Source organism: Carcharhinus amblyrhynchos, chromosome 12 (assembly GCF_965287045.1).
Source record: "Carcharhinus amblyrhynchos chromosome 12, sCarAmb.v2.hapA, whole genome shotgun sequence".
In the NCBI taxonomy this organism is placed as follows: Eukaryota; Metazoa; Chordata; class Chondrichthyes; order Carcharhiniformes; family Carcharhinidae; genus Carcharhinus; species Carcharhinus amblyrhynchos.
The window spans coordinates 75,347,496-75,367,299 of NC_137335.1; the positions used below are offsets into that span (position 1 = coordinate 75,347,496).

The following is a 19,804-nucleotide window of genomic DNA, read 5'->3' on the forward strand; positions in this document are numbered from 1 at the left end:
ATTGAAGAGGTCATAAGAATGGTTTGTGAAGGAAATACAGAAGTTTCATATTGTTAATAAGTTATGAGCACTCTGCTTGAGGTATAGGTAAAGCTGCTATTGGCCAAAGGAGTGGGCAGTTTTCTCCCCATGTATTTCATTTTGCAGCATCAATGTTTCCCACCTAAAATGAAAACCAAAATCATCACCTTGTTTCTCAAAAACAGGCTTGGAGTTGGCCGAGAAATGCTCTGTAAAATGAGTAGTTTTCAAAATGCGAAATCTGTGAAAATGTTTAGTCTCCTCTAGAGCAAAAATATAGCACTGTCTAGAAAATAAAGATGTGGTTTTCAACTCTGCTTAGAGCAAAGATTCAAGACCTTGGACAGGACCATCATTATCAGTACTTCTTCGGGACCTACGCCACATACAGAACAGTAAGGAAAGATCGGCTAAACTCTTTGAATGGTTAATAGCACCGGTTACTTCAAAAAAGTTTTTCAAGTAAGTATGTGGAGTGTAATCTTTTAACATAATGGTGCCTAAAATATCTTCTTTTAACTGCTCAAAGTGAAACAAGTTAATTATCATGAATCAGTTGCAAATCAGAATCTCTTTGTAATTGTCAGAGGGTTATGCTTTATGGCACCTTTCACAAAAACTGTATTTTAAGGCTGTACTTTTTTGCATTTTGGATAAAGGTTGTAATGGAAGAGTAATTGCATTTCTTGCATGGGACAAATAAAAGCCTCTTAAAAAAGGTCTATTAGTTTTCACATTTCTGTCAATCTACCTGAACTGAATCACTGTGTTCAGTGGGCGATATGATCCTAGCATTCCATTTGCAGTAAATTCTTAGATTATATAAGAATGATCCACAGATGATTTGTGTTTTGATTCATCATTAGACCATTTTTATTTCTTTCTACTTGCTTTGAAAGCTCCATCTGTTAAATCCAACAGAGCATGCATGGCAACAGACTGAATTTCCACTACAGCCGCAAAGGCTATGCATATTGATTCTTTCATTGTTTGGATCTGGTTGCAGCATCCCACAGGGGAGCCAGACTCTCCAAGGAGGACTAAATTACTGCTACCCAAGGAGACAACACCACAAAGGCTGGAAGCAGAGGTCTCCTTATTGCCACGATGGTGCAATTCCTCACAGATCTTATAAACCATGTGGCAAGCAGATTTCAAGACTAGATCTTCAGGAACAGAAATTAGCCTTCCCACAACAGGCAGGAGAGGCTCGGGATTAAATTGTTCAAAATAAAGTTGTGAAACTCAACATCAACCCAGTACAAAAGCCTTGCTTCCACTTTGAACCAGAGTAGGTTTGGAGGCATTCCTGATTCTGTTCCCCAGAATCTCTCTGATTCTCTGTTTCCAATCGTTATCACACAAGAATCTAATAATACCATATGCACTAAGTTAATGTACTTCCTTCAAAAATAAGTTATTGTCTGGAGTAATGACTGTTGCTGACAGACCTTTTCCCAGTCTCGCAGCATACAGATTGAAATATCAGCCCACATTTATATCTGACAGTGTGAATCCGGTGGCCCTTGTAAAAGTTCTCTGACAAATGAGAGGCCACAGCTAGAAAAGTGAAGTTGCAAATCAAGCAAGGCTGTTTATAAGCCTCCCAGAAGTAGACCTTCCTTTTAGGTCTATGAATCGCATGTGATTGTGGTAACTTTAAAAGGAAGAAATATTTTTTATGATGTGGAGAGGAAATTGCGTGCAATCTTTTTAACGCTTTTTAAATAATTAAAATGGGCAGTATTTGAATTGGAGGACCATTGTCTTGAACTTGTTTGAGTTGGGCAAATGAATTGCAAATAACTGGAACCATTTGTTTAAGTTTATTTATTAATGCCACAAGTAGCCTTACATTAACACTGCAATGAAGTTACTGTGAAAATCCCCTAGCCACCACACTCTGGTGCCTGTTTGGGTACACTGAGGGAGAATTTAGCATGAGCAATGCACCTAACCAGCACGTCTTTCGGACTGTGGGAGGAAATCAGAGCGCCTGGGGGAAACCCATGCAGACGCGAAGAGACCATGCAGGCTCCACACAGACAGTGACCCCAAGTCGGGAATCAAACCCATGTCCCTGTCGCTGTGAGGCAGCAGTGTTAACCACCGTGCCGCCCATTTAAGCGCATACAAAATTTTTAAAAAGCACTTGTAAGTTTGACTGTTGGATTTCTTCATTTCAGTGACATTTGGGAAAAGACCCCAGCTTTGATTAGGCGTCATAACAACAATTACTACAAAGGATTATTCTCCTCAGAAGATTTTGACAGAATTTTGAGAGAGGTAAACTCACTCAATATTTTCTTTTTTTTAAATTCTTTCGTGAGATCTGGGTGTCACTAGCAAGGCCAGCATTTGTTGCCTATCCCAAATTGCCCTTGAATTGAATGGCAATTAAGAATCAACTACATTGCTGTGGGTCCGGAATCACAAATAGGCCAGACCAGGTAATGACAGCAGATTTCCTTCCCTGAAGGACATTAACAAACCAAGTGGGTTTTTGCAATAATTGGCAATGGTTTCATGGCTGTCATTAGACTTGTAATTCCAGATTTTTAATGAAATCACATTTCACCATCTGCCATGATGAGATTTGAACCCGGATGCCCAGAACAGTACCCTGGGTCTTTGGATTAATAGTAGAGTGACAGTACTACTGCGCCACCATTACCTTTACTTCACAAGGTCTGAGCAACACAAACCAATCTATTAAAACAATTGAAGTGAATGTGGACCCTGGGGGCAGGGATAAAGTGGGTGGAGAGGGAATATCCTTTGGGAGTGCCTCTGAGAGAGCACTCTATGGAGGTCCCACCCTGTGCCCACACAACCAGAGCAGCTGCACTTGCCACATAGTATGGACCTCCCCCACTCCACAGGTAAAATACTGACGGGGATGAATGAGTTCCTTTAGTGGCCATGAAATGACCATTTAAGGGCTCAGTAGGTCCGTAGATGGATGGATGGCCCTAGCCACCCCATGTGCTGGGAGATCACTTTCTGGAGCATGAAATCCATCCCATAGTAATTATTCAAGTTGTCATTTGAAAATTATGATGCTATTTAACATTGTATTTAGAATCATAGGATGGTTGCAGCACAGTTGAAGGCCACTGGACCTGTCATGCCTGTTCCGCCTCTCTGCAAGATTAATTCATCTAGTGCTGTGGCCCCAACTTTTTCCTTTGCATATCTTTCCTCTTCAGATAATTACCCAGTTCTCTCTTGATAACAATAATTAAACTTGGCTGCACTACTCTCTCAGACAGTGTGTTCCAGATCCTCACAACTCTCAATGTAAAAGAGTTTTTCCTCAAATCACCATAGCTGCTTTTGCCAATTATTTTAAATCAGCATCCACTAGTTGTCAATCCTTCCACCAGTGGGAACAGTTTCTTAATTGCAACTAGAATGGTGTTAAAAATACAATTACACTGGCATTTATACTTTATTGAGGCAGTGAGGATACTTGTCAGTATTTTAATTGGAGAAGGAAACTGGAATATCTTTCTTCCATACTGATTGGGTTCTGTTATCTGCTTAATGGGATGAGGAATGGGTGGTTTGGTATGAAACCCATACTTCACAGATAATCAGATAGCCCTTACAATCCACTAAATGCAAAATGTCCCTTAATACAGCTGTAGTGTTCTCCTGGAACTTACCTGATCAGAACACAATCCTATTCAAGTACGGGTTTTCAATTTACCGGATCACCTCACATTCACTTCCATTATGGGGAAAGTCTGATTCGAATAAAACATTTTCACAAAGTGTCAATGTTTCTCCATTGCCAGTTGCATTGAATATTTGTTATTTCCTAATCTCGCCCAAAGACAAGAATGAAGGTAGTGGCATTATTCACACTACAGCTGTACAATTTTTTCAAATAATACTTTAGCAATGTTTTTACACTCGTAGCTAAGATTATATTTCTGAACTACCATAATGTTTGTTTTACCCTAAAGTGAAATGTTAACAATGGAAGGTTTTCATACCATATTAAGTTGCAAGTACTGGTGCTTTTGAAGCTCCACCTTTTATAACTAAGTGCAGTAAAATGAATTGATCTGGGCAGCACGGTGGCACTACGGTTAACACTGCTGCCTCACAACACCAGTGACCCAGCTTCGATTCCCGGCTTGAGTCACTGTCAGTGTGGGGTCTGCACGTTCTCCCCATGTCTGTGTGGGTTTCCTCTGGGTGCTCCGGTTTCTGCCGTAGTCTGAAGATGTGCGGGTTAGGTGAATTGGCTGTGCTAAATTGCCCCTTTGTGTGGGGGAGACTAGCTAGAGTAAATGCATGGGGTTATGGGGATAGGGCCTAGGTGGGTTATGGTTGGTGCAGACTCGGTGAGCTGAATGGCTTCCTTCTACACTGTAGGATTCTATGATCTCTTAAACAGGGTTGCTATTTTTGGGTATGTGGAGAATGACAGGGTAATGGAAGAACCCATTGTAAAACAAACTGCAGGTTGAAGGGAGATTTGGTAGAGGTGTTGAATGATGTTGATAAAGTAAATGAGGAGAAACTGTTTCCAGTGACAGAAGGGTCAGTATGAGAGGACACTAAAAAGAACCGGTGAGAATCAAAGTAAAATTATTCTGAATTGCAGTGAGGCCAAAGCTTCGGTACCCTGATCATCTGAAACAGACGTTTGACTGAAAAAGTATGTCAACACTTTATGCACCAACTTACTCGGGAATGGACTGGGAAGTTTCAGCTTCCGACGGGCAATTCCCGTGCTCCCTGGGACCTTACACAAGTGTCTCCAACTCTGAGTTAAGAGTCAGAGGTTTTGGACAGATCCGGAGTAATTACCTGGATAGTTACCCAGGAAATGTAAGAAAAATGAAAATCGAGTCTAATATCTGGGTAACCACACACCTTCCCCCAACCTCTGACTACTGCCTGATTTGGGAGAATTTACAAGCACAACAGCCATCCAACGATCATGGCTGCTGCTAGGAAGATCCAGGCTGCCTGGAGCGCACTGTCCAAAATGTTGGTGGAAGCAGATTCCGTAACAATTTTCAAAACGGAATCAGATAGTGGCGAAAAATGAAATTTTGCAACATGCCTGGGTTTGCAGATTGTGTTAAATGGATAAATAACATTACAGCATAGGCACACTGGACCAAATGGTCTCCTGTGCTGTATATCATTTTATGCTCCTATGAGAATGGGAGAGCAAATTAAACAAACCTGCTATTCTTTCAAGATGTGTATTGCACCAATTAAACTCCTCTTTAAAATGTAACAATTCTGGCAGTTCTAAGTACTGATTGCAAGTATTCACACCTTATTAGTCATATTGTACTCTCACCCCACTTCATATCTTGTCACTTACTTTGGCAGGATCCACATTTATAGAATGCTTAAAATGACAGTTCTGTTCTTCTAATCCTTGAATAATCTCTCGTACTATGTTTTACCAGCCATAATATGTAGAAGACAGATTGTATTCATTTAAATGTCCAAACTGAGTTTGTACTGATTTCATTCATCTACCACTGTATTGTTTTGAAAGCTGAATATGGCTCTATCTCAACTTCAAGCGCTGTTTTATAATTGACTTGTTATTTTAAAGGATCATGTTAATTTTGGAGCAAACCTGGATGTAACAAGTTATTTTGATGGGGAGAAGGAAACCCATACTCCAACTGGCAGAGCGCTACCTGTAGTAGTGTGGGACTTCTACAAGGTAAGCAGTAATTGGTGCTGAATGCATGTGTTTTTAGAGGTGGTCAAACAGCCAAAAAGTGGAGATGATTCCAAACCAGGGACTAACATTTAAATTCATTTGTCGACAGTGCTTTGTTTTAAATGCGTGCAAGGTGTCTGAGCAAGGGAAATACAGTAGTGCTCAATTTTATCCTCATTTTCGATGACCAATGCAAGCCTTCTAGGAGTTAATGAAGCATTACTTCAAGCGAAGAAAATTGGGATCAGTTAGCTAGTAATTCCTTCAATCTAACTGAACTTAACAGTATGTCCAGTTCTCACCAATTGACTACTCAGCAGGGTATAAAAAAACAGTCTTGGGAGATGCGAATAAAGATGCTCTAATGCAGCTTGTGCCACAATGCTCTGGTTTAAGGCTCTGTTAGCTTTGTCACCATATAATGTTCTTGTTGCTGACCCTGTTGACATGGTGACTTGGGAAAAGCTACCAAGTGGCAATTAAGTAAGCTGTAGTGAATCATCAACATTCTGCTGTGATGTGCATTTCTCCATCAGTAGAGTGGAACTAGTAAGATACAGCTTTTCATTCTGTGAAGCAAGATATCTGTAATTATTGTTGCATTTCAGTATGTTGCAGCTGCATAAGGTGCTGGTGAGGTCACACCATGTATAGTTTTGGTTCTCCTTACTTGAGAAAGGATATACCAGCTCTGGAGGGGGTACAGAGGAGATTTATGAGGTTGATTCCTGAGTTGAGATTCCAGGGTTGGCTTATGAGGAGCGACTGAGTATACTGGGACTGTACTCATTGGAATTTAGAAGGCTGAGGGGGATCTTATTGAAACATACAAAATTATGAAAGGAATAGATAAGATAGAAGCAGAGGGGTTATTTTCACTGGTGGGTGGAACCAGAATTAGGGGGCATAGCCCCAAATTAAGAGGGGAGCAGTTTTAAAGTTTATTTGTTAGTCACAAGTAAGGCTTACATTAATGCTGCAATGAAGTTACCATGAAATTTCCCTAGTCGCCATATTCCAGCGACTGTTCGGGTCAATGCACCAAACCAGCACGTCATTCAGACTGTGGGAGGAAACCGGAGCACCCGGAGGAAATGCACGCAGACACGGAGAACATGCAGACAGTGACCCAAGCCGGGAATTGAACCCAGACCCCTGGTGCTGTGAAGCAGCAGTGCTGCCCACGTTTAGGACTGAGTTGAGAAGGAAGTTCTTCACCCAAAGGGTTGTGAATCTGTGGAATTCCCTGCTCAGTGAAGCAGTTGAGGCTATCTCATTGAATGTTTTTAAGGCATCAACAGATAAATTTTTGAACATTAAAGGAATTAAGGGTTATGGTGAGCAGGTGCGTAAGTGGAGCTGAGTCCACAAAAAATATTATTGAATGGTGGAGCAGGCTCGAGGGGCCAAATAGCCCACTCCTGCTCCTGATTCTTATGTAGTTAATAAACACAATTTTCCCTCCCTCCCCCACTATCCAAAAATACTGGATGAAATATAGTCCTTTTGCCAGTTCTCTGATACCCTGTCCAGATCATAGAATCTCTACAGTTCAGAAGAAAACCATCTGGCCTATTGAGACCACACTGAAAGCAATCCCACCAAGGCCCTATCCTCTGTTACCCCACAGATTTACCCTGCTGACCCCCTGATACTGAGGGGCAATTTAGCATAGTCAGTCAACCTAACCTACACATCATTGGACTGCAGGAGGAAACTGGAGCAGCCAGACACGGGGAAAATGTGCAAACTGCACGCAGCCATCCAAGGCTGGAATTGAACCTGGTCCCTGGAGGTGTGAAGCAGCAGTGCCGCCGTCATGCCCCCCCCACTCTTCATGTACAAACTTACATCGTAAGTTTTAGTACTTATCTCATCTGCACCTCAGCCATCCTGTGGCCTCAGATTGAGTTTGCCCATTTTTATCCCTCCTAATTGTGTCTGTACAGATTAATTTTCAGTCGGATACTTAAAACCAGGAGACTGTCCTTCCAGGCCAGACTGGACTGAAACCAAAGACCCAGAGACGAATGGCCCCAGATGCAGACTTATCTGCTGTGCAGTTTCAATTTTTAGCTTGTCAACTTGGAACTCGGCCATTTACTTACATCTTCACATAGAAAAGAGTTGAATATTTGATGCAATGCAGGTTACATATGAGCTGCCTTAAAGACATTTACAAGTTGTTCATCTGCTGTATTGACAGGAATGTTGCCATTAGTCACGCATGTTCGGAATTGTGTTCAAGGCAGTGATAAATATGTGTAATAAACAGTTTTCAATCAGTTTTTTTATTGCCGTGTTTCTAGCAGCTATTTATGAAGCCATTCTATTTGAGAGAGTTGAACTGGTCAGGGAATTAACTATTAAATAGAGTGTATATATCTGTTGCAGAATGGATGTTCTTTGCGTCTGTTGAATCCTCAAGCCTTTTCTGGCACTGTTTGGAATATCCTGTCTATTCTTCAGGAGTCTTTTGGGAGCATGGTTGGGGCTAATATGCAAGTATCTTTGTTTTGTTGTCTTCTGCTAATAAACTAGTGAATGATTCTCGTAAAATTATGTTAAGGGGGAACTGTATGAAAGCAAATCAAAAGGTGTACACTTGAAGACCCTTGTATTCCAAGAGTAAATTGTTGTGTTCTATAAGCAATTCTCATGGCGATTCCATTTCAAACTTTAGTGTAATTCTGATTCAGGATGTTGAATGAATTGAGGTAAAAAGTACATCAATATTTTACATAGAAGGGGTTATTTTTTCTTGTATGCTCCATAGGATTTGCAAAGGGTTATTGTGCTTCTGCCAATTCTCATTGAACTCGCTATCAGAGAAATCACAAAGCTGCTACACAAATAAGATTTGGGCCGGGATTTTCATCCGTGAGTTGGGTGCACAGAGTCAGGAGAATTCCCAGCTCCCATGAGTCCAACTTTTAAAAGGCTGCCCGATCGTCAGGGTTTTGATCCAGAGGAGTGGGCTACATTAGAAATCAGGGCAGGCGACCTTGGAAATATTGAGGAACATGTCTGGTTCACCAGTGGACTGGAACAGAAGGCCTACCTCTGGGTTCTGACACCCTGTCCAAAATTTAGGAAAAAAATACATGAAACACACTCCTCATGCCCAATCCATGGGGCAGAATGCCTTGCACCCATCCCGTAACCATTTGTACCCTCAATGCCAATCTGTGCCTCTCCACCAACCCACGTCTCCCACCCACCATCCTTTACCCATGTACCTGCCATGTCAACTCACCCAATATCCACCATGGGCCGATCTCAGGTCGTGTGCAGACTTGAGGTAAAATTCTCATTATATCCAAAAAAAAGTACACTCCTTCATAAAAATTCATTTACTACATTTACATTCCTTCAACTGCACAAAATCTTCTGAAAATGAACATTTTATTTAAGTGCCCAATCTCTTACAACAGCAAGCATTGGAACTCATGGTCCCAGTTCAAAGAGACTATAACCATTTGTAGCTGTCAATCAAACTACAATTACAGACCCACTACTGCGGTAATGGATAGCTGTGAAACCAGTGATGCAGCACTAATCCAGTAATGGAAACCTCAGATTACTGTCAACAGACAGAATGAAATATCGAACAGTGATTTTTTTTTAATTTTAATAGTCCAAACAATTTTTATAAAGATATAAAGGGCAGGACTTAAGAACCTTGACAGCTCCATTTGAAATGTCCTTCTGGCAGTTGATTTTGATAGGTCTGTTGAGCTTGATAATTAATGAGCTTGTGCACTTTTTACACATTTATGCTTACCTTTAGCAATTACACAGGGCAGCGTACCTTCTGCAAAGAGCATCTAACCTCCCACAAAGGTGTCGAGGTTGGCTATCCAAAAATGCACCAAGGTCAGAACTGCTCTTTTACCGAGTCTACTCTGCGCACCAAAGAGGCCTGGGTGGCCAATGTCTGACTTGAGTGGGGGCAGATGATGATTTAAATGGTCAGCTGCCCCTGTGAACCACACATGCACAAAATGAACCACTCCCATTCCCACCCCACTGAAAATGGGAAGCATCATGTTTGGGGCTGGGGAGGGTGTGTATGACTTCTGATTTTCAGACACTTGCATCATTTTTGCCACAGTGGAGATTCAACTCCATACCTTGGTTTCTCCATCTCGCTCTTTTTCCCTGTTAATCCCATCATCACCACCACAGCACACATAGCAAAAAATAGGAAACCAACCATGTATGTCATCAACATGTTAAAACATGGGCAATATATTCACCCATTTTCTTTTGTAGCATTTTTGTTTCTCACTTCCAGCTCTATAATCAGAGGTGTTTCAGATTGCAGCGTCCACAGTATTTTGCTCGTCTCATCAGAGACGAGCAAAATATTGTTTATAAAATGGACCGAAGGCAATCAAATTTTGAACTGTTATACTTTTGTTAAAATAATAAATTAATTATTTAAAAACAGATGGCTTCTGCGAGCATTGCCTTAGCTTCACAGTTTTTTTGTGACAGATCTTTGTCCTGTAGTCTCTAATAAATAAAATCACTAGAAGCGATGTAAGTTATTTTTCTCTTCCCACTTGTATTTGTTTTGTTTAGAAATATTCATTTCATTGAATAAACAGATATTACTTCCATAATTTATTTTATTAAAAATCATGATAATATATTTGGAACTCCTGCCAAGTTCCTTGTTGTTCAGTTCCCATTGCTGGAAATTTCGTATCTACTGGGAATTTCTAAAACTGCCAAATTCAGCTTTAATGAAGCTGCTTTTGACCTGTTATGAGGATGTCTTTAATATTCATTCTTTTTTGTTTTCTTGTGAAAGTTATCTGACCCCTCCTGGGAACCAGGGATTTGCACCACATTTTGATGATATTGAAGCATTTGTGATTCAGCTGGAAGGAAAAAAGAGCTGGCGTGTCTACGATCCTAGGTATGTAGAATGCAATCTGTTCATAGACACTGTAAAAGCTACCTCCTAGAGCTACTTATCCCGGTATTCATTTCACAATTGTAAAAGGGGTGGACTTCTATAGAAAGAACTTGAGTGGTTCAGGTTAATTTCCGCCCCTTTCCCAATTGACAGTCGTTACAAAACTTAATTGTCAAAGTGCCAGACTAGCAGGTTGCTGTATCTCATTGTTGGTTCACTCCAATATTATCATCAGATGCATCCCAGACTGTATTTGTTGAAGACAGCAAATGCCTGTTTTAAATGAAAATGGTATCACTAGTTGCTAAAGTTCTTTACTCTTTCGTGTCACATGGGCATCACTGGTGACGCCAGCATTTGTTACCCGTACTGAATCGCCCTTGAATGTAGTGACTTGCTACACTATTTCAAAGGGCAGTTAAGAGTCAGCCACAGTCATATGGGCTTGGACTCGCATGTAGGTCAGGATAAGGATAGCAGATTTCCTTTCCTAAAGGACATTAGTGAACCAGATGGGTTTTTATGACAATCAATGATAGTTTCATGGTCACCATCACTATAAACTAGTTTTAATATTCCAGATTTATTAATTGAATTTAAACTCCATCTGTTGCCATAGTGGGATTTGAACCAGTGTCTCCCAGAGAATTAACCTGGGCCTCCGGATTACCATTACACCACCATCTTCCCCATTATTCTACGTTGCCATCACTGTTAACTCCATTGACACAGTGGAAGATAAAGATGCTTCTGCTAACATTATTGTGTGCCATGACCATGTCATATTTTACTACACTACACACTTCTATTGGGAGTAGAGAGATGGTCATTATACACCAGCAATTTCTTAATTCTTTCAGATCACTGTGCCCCATATCTATCTGAGAAGGTACAAATGAGGTGAATCATTTGAAAGCTGTTGTTTATGCTGCTCTGTTAAATGTTACTATGTGGAGTAAAACTGTGCATAGAATGACTGTCTTATTCTGTAGGCAGCCCCTGCCCACTATGCCTAGTGTATATAAATTGTCTTATGATTAGAAAATATAAGAAGAAACCCATCTGCAGTGGATAAGTTCTCAGACGTTATTCTGAGAGACAGGCTCTACAGGCATTTAGAGAGGCAAGGGCCAATTAGGAACAGTCATCATCATAGCTTTGTGAGTGAAAAAGCATATCTCACGAATTTGAGTTTTTTGAAGGAGTAACCAAGAAGATAGATGAGGGCTGTGTAGTTGATGTCAACATGGACATTAGCAAGGCCTTTGACAATGGTAGGTTGTTGCATAAGGTTAAATCTCATGGGATCCTTTCTCCCTGGAACATAGGAGGCTTAGGGGTGAACTTATAGAGGTCTATAAAATAATGAGGGGCATAGAGAAGCTAGATAGTCAACAACTTTTCTCAAAGATAGGGGAGTCTAAAACTAGAGGCATAGGATTAAGGTGAGAGGGCAGAGATACAAAAGGGTTGCGGGGGGGGGGGTGCAATTTTTTAACACAGGGTGGTGAATGCCTGGAACGAGCTGCCAGAAGTAGTAATAGAGGTGAGTACAATTTAGTCCTTTAAAAAGCATTTAGATAGTTACTTGGGTAGGATTTGTATAGTGGGATATTGGTCAAATGTGGGTAATTGGGACTAGCTTAGTGGTAAAAACTGGGTGGCATGGACAAGTTGGGTTGAAGGGCCTGTTTCCATGCTGTAAACCTCTATAACTCTATTGATGTTGTGCTTCAGACTCATGCAGCTAGGCTTACAGTTACAAATGGATATTTTTTCTGTTGCAAGTGGGCATATTATTGTGCTTTCTGGTGCATTCACAGATCAAATGAAGAGATTCTTCCAAGTATTTCAAGCCGTGAGTACTTTCAGAAAGCTGTAATCAGCTCTGATTTCTACATTTTAGTATATTGTGGACATATTTTACACCAATGACTCTCTTTTCATGATTATTTTGTGCGGTCTATCCCAGGTAACTTTAGACAGCAGGAAATGGGCACTCCAATAATGGATACTGTGCTCGAAGCTGGGGACATGCTGTATTTTCCCAGAGGCTTTACCCACCAAGCAACCTGCACAGCTGATGTACATTCCCTGCACATCACTATTTCAACTTATCAGAGAAACTCCTGGGGAGATCTGCTACATAAAGTAGGTGAATATTACTAGTATTGAAGAGTACTGCAAACAGTAGTTTTATTGTTCTGTGGGAAACAGTTTCATGAATGGTTCTTTGATTCCAAAATAATCTTGTTTGAATATTCTCCACTTCACAGCTGTAACCAGTGGGCCAAACCTGCTGAAATGATAATGCCTGTTGTGTTAATGATATGCTGGGCAGTGAAAGGTGGATAAGAGTGGGAAGGCTGTTTTTCTCGCCAACATTGGCGAAAAAGCGGGAAGAAAGGGGGGTTGTGCATCCTTTGGGAAGGTTGTCCTGTGTGTATCGGGGCACCCCTCTAGTGTTTGCTCCCTGCCCAAAAAATCCAGGGCTTGCCTGGGTCCAGTCATCAACAATGTTCTTTGTGCGACTACTTGCAGTACCAGCAGTGGCCACTACTCCCCTCTGGTGCTGCTGGGACTTCAAGAGCTGATGACTGATCAGATGAGGGTGAAACTTTCTGGAGCAGAAGTTGGACCCTCTGCCTGCGAAGGTCCACCCATAGTGTAATGCTGCTGCGTGTCAGCCTTTATAGAGGGTGGCGATAACACAGTTCAGCTTGTGGATTTCATTATTAGCAAACCTTGCAAGCATGCACTCTCCACTTTCACATCTGTGTACTGTTCACATGGGTGAGGTGCTGCTCTTTGCTGGACCTTTCCCTTCACTATTTCGTTTGAAAAGGTTTTGCACCGTAACAACTTGATGGAAATGCAAGCTGATAACAGTGAACATCTGGGACTTGAGGGACAACAGTGCCCCCTCCCCCACCCTGATCCAAAATGGTTTAAGGACTGAGAAAGAAACAGGAATGATGGAAAAGTGGAGGTGAATTAGAATGGGTAATTTCAAGTCAGCTCCAGTATGATTGGATTACAAGGAAAGGGCAAATTGTCAAAGGAAAAGGAAGAAAAGAATTGAAATTTTAAAACTATAATTATGTAAGATGGAATGTAATTGAATAGTTTGTCTGCTTTCCAGGCCAGTGAGATTGCCTTTGCTATAACAATTATCCTGTTGTTAAAGAGGTACTTGGACTTTATACGAGTTTGTTTTACGAGTTTAATAAGCAATTGGCGTGCAAGTCTTGGAAGTCCTTGGAAATAACGGGAAGGTTAAGTCTGAGGTCCTGTTTGTGTGATGAAAACGGTGGAACAGAGTAAATGAACCAGCAAATTCTAGAGATTCACAACTTGCGGCAATTCTTTTAATCCCCGAAAATTGCTGACCCACTTGAGCACCGGTGTGCATCATTTAACACAGTTATTCATCCAGTAAGATCTGCCCTGTATATATCCTAAGATAATTATAAGAGAATGCTGTTTACTGTGATTGTAGAAGATCTGCAGCAGCCTCCAGTGGCAAGAGTGAGCTACAGCATCATTTTCCTGGATCATTCATAAAATGGGGGTACCACATTCCACAAAGCACGTCCTAAACAATGAATCACTGGATATTTTCAGCCTTTTGATTAATGATTCTATAATTGCAAACATCCTAAGTTAACAATGTTAAAATGCGTTGTGGTGTCCAATTTCATTATGATCATCTGTTTGCAGCAGGTTGCATTGGGGTGAAAGCATGGCATATTTGACCTTGTTAGATTTCTTTCTTAGCAGGAAGGTTGTCTCCAGATGTAACTAATCTAGCTAAATGCAAATGATACTTGTGATTTTTAAAATGCATTCATACCGGCATATACTAAATGTAGAAAGTAATTTGTGAAAATTGAACACATGGGCTGGTCTTGTGTGGGCATGTTTTCCACCATAACTTCATCTTTCATTTTAAAGAAAGGTATCCTTAAAATGTGCTTTGTCTTTTTAAATTGCAGCTTTTTCCTGGTGCCTTGGACTTGGCTATAGAAGATGATGTAGAATTCCGTGAGGGCTTGCCTCGTGATTACTTAGATTATATGGGAGTGCAGAATTCTGAAAGGGTAACTGTCTACTTTTGCAATTCTGTGTTTTAAAGTTTCCACAGTAAGAATTCTCACAACACCAGGTTTAAGTCCAACCGATTTATTTGATAGTCAACTCACAAGCTTTCGGGGTTTGTCCCTTCGTCAGGTGAATGGAGAGTTCTGGCTTAAGACAGAGCATATAACAGCACAGACAGTTTACAGATTACTGATTAGGATGCGAGTCTTTACAACTAACCTGCTATTCAAGTCTTAAAGACTCGCATTCTAATCAGTAATCTGTAAACTTTCTGTGCTGTTGTATGCTCTGTCTGAGGCCAGATCTTTCCAGTCACCTGATGAAGGGGCAAACCCCGAAAGCTTGTGAGTTGACTATCAAATAAATCAGTTGGACTTAAACCTAGTGTTGTCAGACTTCTTACTGTGTTTACCCCAGTCCAACGCCGGCATCTCCACATCATTAAAGTTTCCACCAAGGATTTTAGGATAGAACCAACCTTATAAGCAAAGTTTACAAGCCAGTGTTTTAAGCTGTCTTTTAACCTGTTGCCCCATAACCTCTTAGAAGAGGGGGGAATCATTTTTTCTTTATATTTTGTATTGAGATGCAGGCAACATTACTTATTGATAACTCTTGGGATTGATCATGAGATCATAAGAAATTGGAGCAGAGTATCAAGCCTGCTCCACCATTTAATAAGATCAAGTCTGATCTGATTGTGGCTTCAATTCCATTTTGCTGCCTGCCCTTCATATCTCTTGATTCCCTTGTGATAATGGTGTGTTAATGAAATTGTTAGGATACTTAGGCGAAGAACATTGTTTAATTAAGTACTCGGAGCATGTATAAATCAGGGACAGCTGGTACATTGGGAGTGTGGGAACAAAGCTCTGAGATTGAACAAAGTCAGTAAACTCAGTACAGTAAGAAGACCCAAACACCAGTTAAAGTCCAACAGGCTTATTTGGAATGACCAGCTTTCGGAGCGCTGTTCCTTCATCAGGTGAGTGGAGCAGTGTTGTGAGACTTCTTACTGTGCCCACCACAGTCCAAAGCTGGCATCTCCACACTATCTCTCAGTAAAGAAGAGCTGTGTCTTGGTTTGGACTTCGCCAGTTGGCTTGGATTCCATTAACTCATGGGAGATCAGTCTAACCCATTTTACGTTGAAAGGCAATCCCTGGAAAAGTGGAGTAGCATTTTGGTCAGACAAGTAGCTCAGGCCCCTTCCATTTAGAACACTGTTAAACAGCCAGGGTTTTTCTTTAACAATCTTGCATCTTCAGTGTAATGTAATTTACTAATACTGGCCCAAAAATTGCTAAATCTATTGAATTCAATTGCACAGTTTACCATGGTGGGAATTTGATTCCCAAACTCTGGAATTCTGATTCCAATGTCTTACTATAGCCACTCGGCTATTAATTCAATAATGTAATCAGAATTCCAGAAATGTGCACAAACAGAGGCACCTGGGAATGCATGTTTTAAGTTTATTTATTAGTGTCACAATAATAGGCTTACATTAACGCTGCAGTGAAGTCACTCCGGCGCCTGTTTGGGTATGCATTGATCTTTGAAGGTGGCAGGACATAGAGGGAGTGGTTAGCAAAGCAGATGAAATCTTGGGCTTGATAAATAGAGACATGGAGTACAAAAGCAGGGAAGTTATGCTGAACCTTTATAAAGCTCTGATTAGGTCCCAAGTAGAGTATTGCATCCAGTTCCGGTCACCACACTTTAGGAAGGATGTGAAAGTCAGTGAGGATGCTAAGGAGATCACCAGAATTATTCCAGGGATGAGATGGTGCTTGGTTATAAGGTTAGGTTGGAAAGGCTGGAGTTGTCCTCCTTGGAACAGAGGAGTTTGAGGGGGAATTTGATAGAGATATACAAGATGGACAAGAAAACGCTCTTTTAGCTGATTGTACAAGGACTAGGAGGATGCATACAGATTTTGGGCAGGAGATGCTGGGGAGGAATGCACGGAAGAACTACCCTGAAGGGTGGTGAATGGAAAATAATCAATAATTTCAGAAGCAAATTGGATGGACACTTGAAGGAAGTAAACTTACAGGATTCCCGGGATCAATTAGGAAAGTTGGACTGACTGAATTGCTGTGTGGGGAGCCAACATGGACTAAATGGGCTAAACAGCCTCCTCCTGTGCCACAAATGAGTAATGTTTTAATTGCTTGAACTCTAACATCAGATTGTAAATGCAGGACTATATTGGTTCCAGGTAAGCAAGCAATTCAAGCACATGTCCAAATCAGTTTCCAGTTTAGCCTTGTTATGTATGTCTCCTAATCTCATCAATAAAGTGGTTACATTTCTCAGATTACAAAGCTTTTCAAGTTGATTGGCATCAATCAATACCATAAAAACATCATCGGCCTCTCTGCCGTGTGAAAATGAGAAAGCTGTTTCCAAGATCAAAAAAAGGTTAATGTCAGAATTATCTTTAGGTACCAGAACAAATCTTCCTAAGTTATTGTCAAAAATGTGCCAGTTGTAAAACTGAGCAATCGCAATCACAATCACAATGTCCTGTAAGAGTTTTCCATATGGTGTCCTAATGAGAACCAAATTATTTTCTGTTCCCTGTTCATGTGTTGGGAAAAGTCCTCCACACTGTTTGCCCCATCGGTTGTCACTGTTGCCTTGCTGTTGCTGCTTTCTGGGAGAAGTTTTTTCGATCCTTAAAAATTTAACCTTTCTTCTACCAGACACAAACTTTTATGTTTTTATTTCCAGTGGTAGGCGCAAAACATTACTGAATTGCAGTACAATTGCATTTCCAGTACCAAAGAGTCATCCATTTAAAGTGTAGGTTCTTGTGGTACAATTCCACAACTCCCAGCTATCAACATCTTGTGTGAGCCCTGAAGTTGAGGTTTATTTGGATATGGAGAGAGGAGCTGAACCATGCCTGATCATAGCAACCTACACAAAAGTCAGCAGAACCTAATAGGTGTTCCTTTCCATTGTTTTATATTTGGGTCACTGTCTGTGCAGAGGCTGCACGTTCTCCCTGTGTCTCCATGGGTTTCCTCTGGGTGCTCTGGTTTCCTCCCACAGTCCAAAACACATGCTGGTTAGGTGCATTGGCAATGCTAAATTATCCCTCAGTGTATCCAAACAGGTAGTGACTAGGGGATTGTCACAGAAACTTCATTGCAATGTTAATGTAAGCCTACTTGTTACACTAATCCCTTACAAGTATTTTTGGTGTGGAGATGGTGCTGGTATTGGCTGGTATGCCTTACCAGTGCACTTCCAGTTCTGTGACTGTAAATGCTTGATTGCATCTGAATTTTCTTTTTCAGGAAGATGACCCACGGAGGGAATCGTTTAATAAGAAAATATACAATTTAATGAGAAAGTTACTCAAATATGCACCAATTGACGCGGCTGTTGATCAGAAAGCCAAGGATTTTATTCATGACTGCCTACCCCCTGTACTTACAAAAGGTATTTTGTTTATTTTCTTAATTGTGTTTTCATGGAGGTCGGGGTCATTTGAGATCTTGAGATGATCATCCTTGTCCTTTTTGCAAGTTGACCCAGACCCAGGTAAGGATCCCATACTTAGGGTTACGAGCTGTGGCCAGTGATGAAACCAGCGGATTTTCGGTGGCAATTGTGGAAGAGCTCGAACTTCGAGGGGCAACAGTGACCTCAGGAGGAGGACCTTTGGAGGAGATGATTTGTGTTTCCTTTAAGGAAGGCAATGGGAAACAACCTCCTGTACTCTTTGCCCCAATCACATTGCTCATTCCAGCTGAAAATGGGAGAGTCTTAGCAATCAACTAAAGAGAAAAGCACAGGACGTGAAGAAATGGGCAGAGAATCAGCTCTGAGGCAGATCACTGATTGCATTTTAATGGACTGGGGAAGAGTAGTAATACAAATTTAGCGTTTCATCAATATTGAAACAAGATTAAAGGGGATGTTGTACCTTTAACATTTTGCCTCAAAATGACCACACAAGCACTTGGTTTTCCTTGTCATTTGTTGTCATTAACAGTTCCTTTTTAATGCTGCAGACCAGGAAATGTTCCCAGTTTAGTATTCCCATTGTTCATAAGAGAAAATCCCTGTTGACTCAGCCAACCAAGCATCCAGTGGCTTTGAGACTCCCCCCAACATCTTTGATTTTTAACTCGATAGATTATCGGAAGTGTTTATTAGCCTTTAAGACTATTTTCATAAGACCTGCTTTGAATATTATTTTCACCTCCAGTTTATCTCCTCTTGTTCTGTTCTGGTTCACCGTACCTGTGACATTTAATAACGTGGACAAGTCACACTTTTTTTGACAACCATTTCTCTAGATTGCAAATACTTCCGATACTTTTTTCTTTGGATCATTATTTTTGTCTCCTACGTGTATATCATAGAATCCTGTAGTGCAGAAGGAGGCCATTCGGCCATCGAGTCTGCACCGACCACAATCCCACCCAGACCCTATTCCCATAACCCCACATATTTTAACCCTCTAATCCCCTGACAGTAGGGTCAATGTAGCGTGGCCAACGCACCTAACTCGCACTCTGTAGTCTGTGGGAGGAAACCAGAGGAAATCCACAGGGACAGGGAGAGAACGTGCAGACTTCACACAGACAGTGACCAGAGGCTGGAATTGAACCTGGGTCCCTGGTGTATGAGGCAGCGATGCTAACCACTGTGCCACCATGCTGCCTTATGTCCCTTGTGCTGTGAGAACTACTCACCATGCTAAAGTGTAGTATGGTTTACCCTCATTGAATAATGATCCAGTTTCTTTTGGTGAGGAAAACGCGTGTTGCTGTTCTTTGTTTAGTCCCCATGGTTAGAGCCATGTGTTGTTCTGCTGGCTTAGCTACTACTGAAATATATGTTTCTGCCAAGTAAAATTTCTAGGCTAGCTAATGGTTAGCCAATGGCTACATGTAGAAACAAGAGGGTGATGGGCAGATGCGTGTGCTATTTGGTTTCTGATTGGTACTTTGGTAGTTGAGGGAAAAGCTCTCACTTGAGATCCTCAGTAAGAAGTCTCAACACCAGGTTAAGATTCAACAGGT

The 19,804-nt window shown here is 41.1% G+C and overlaps 1 protein-coding gene across 2 annotated transcripts in view; it reads left to right on the forward strand.

The window, feature by feature from the left end:
- Nucleotides 1-19,804, forward strand: part of riox1 (ribosomal oxygenase 1) — a 41,313-nt gene that overhangs the window by 14,946 nt on the left and 6,563 nt on the right. For both annotated transcript variants that reach the window (XM_080200735.1, XM_080200736.1), the window contains exons 3-11: nucleotides 344-483; nucleotides 2,208-2,307; nucleotides 5,615-5,728; nucleotides 8,123-8,229; nucleotides 10,548-10,655; nucleotides 12,479-12,513; nucleotides 12,628-12,806; nucleotides 14,651-14,755; nucleotides 18,068-18,212. In XM_080200735.1, coding sequence (XP_080056861.1) covers nucleotides 344-483; nucleotides 2,208-2,307; nucleotides 5,615-5,728; nucleotides 8,123-8,229; nucleotides 10,548-10,655; nucleotides 12,479-12,513; nucleotides 12,628-12,806; nucleotides 14,651-14,755; nucleotides 18,068-18,212 — 1,033 coding nt within the window. The remainder of the gene's footprint in view (nucleotides 1-343; nucleotides 484-2,207; nucleotides 2,308-5,614; nucleotides 5,729-8,122; nucleotides 8,230-10,547; nucleotides 10,656-12,478; nucleotides 12,514-12,627; nucleotides 12,807-14,650; nucleotides 14,756-18,067; nucleotides 18,213-19,804) is intronic.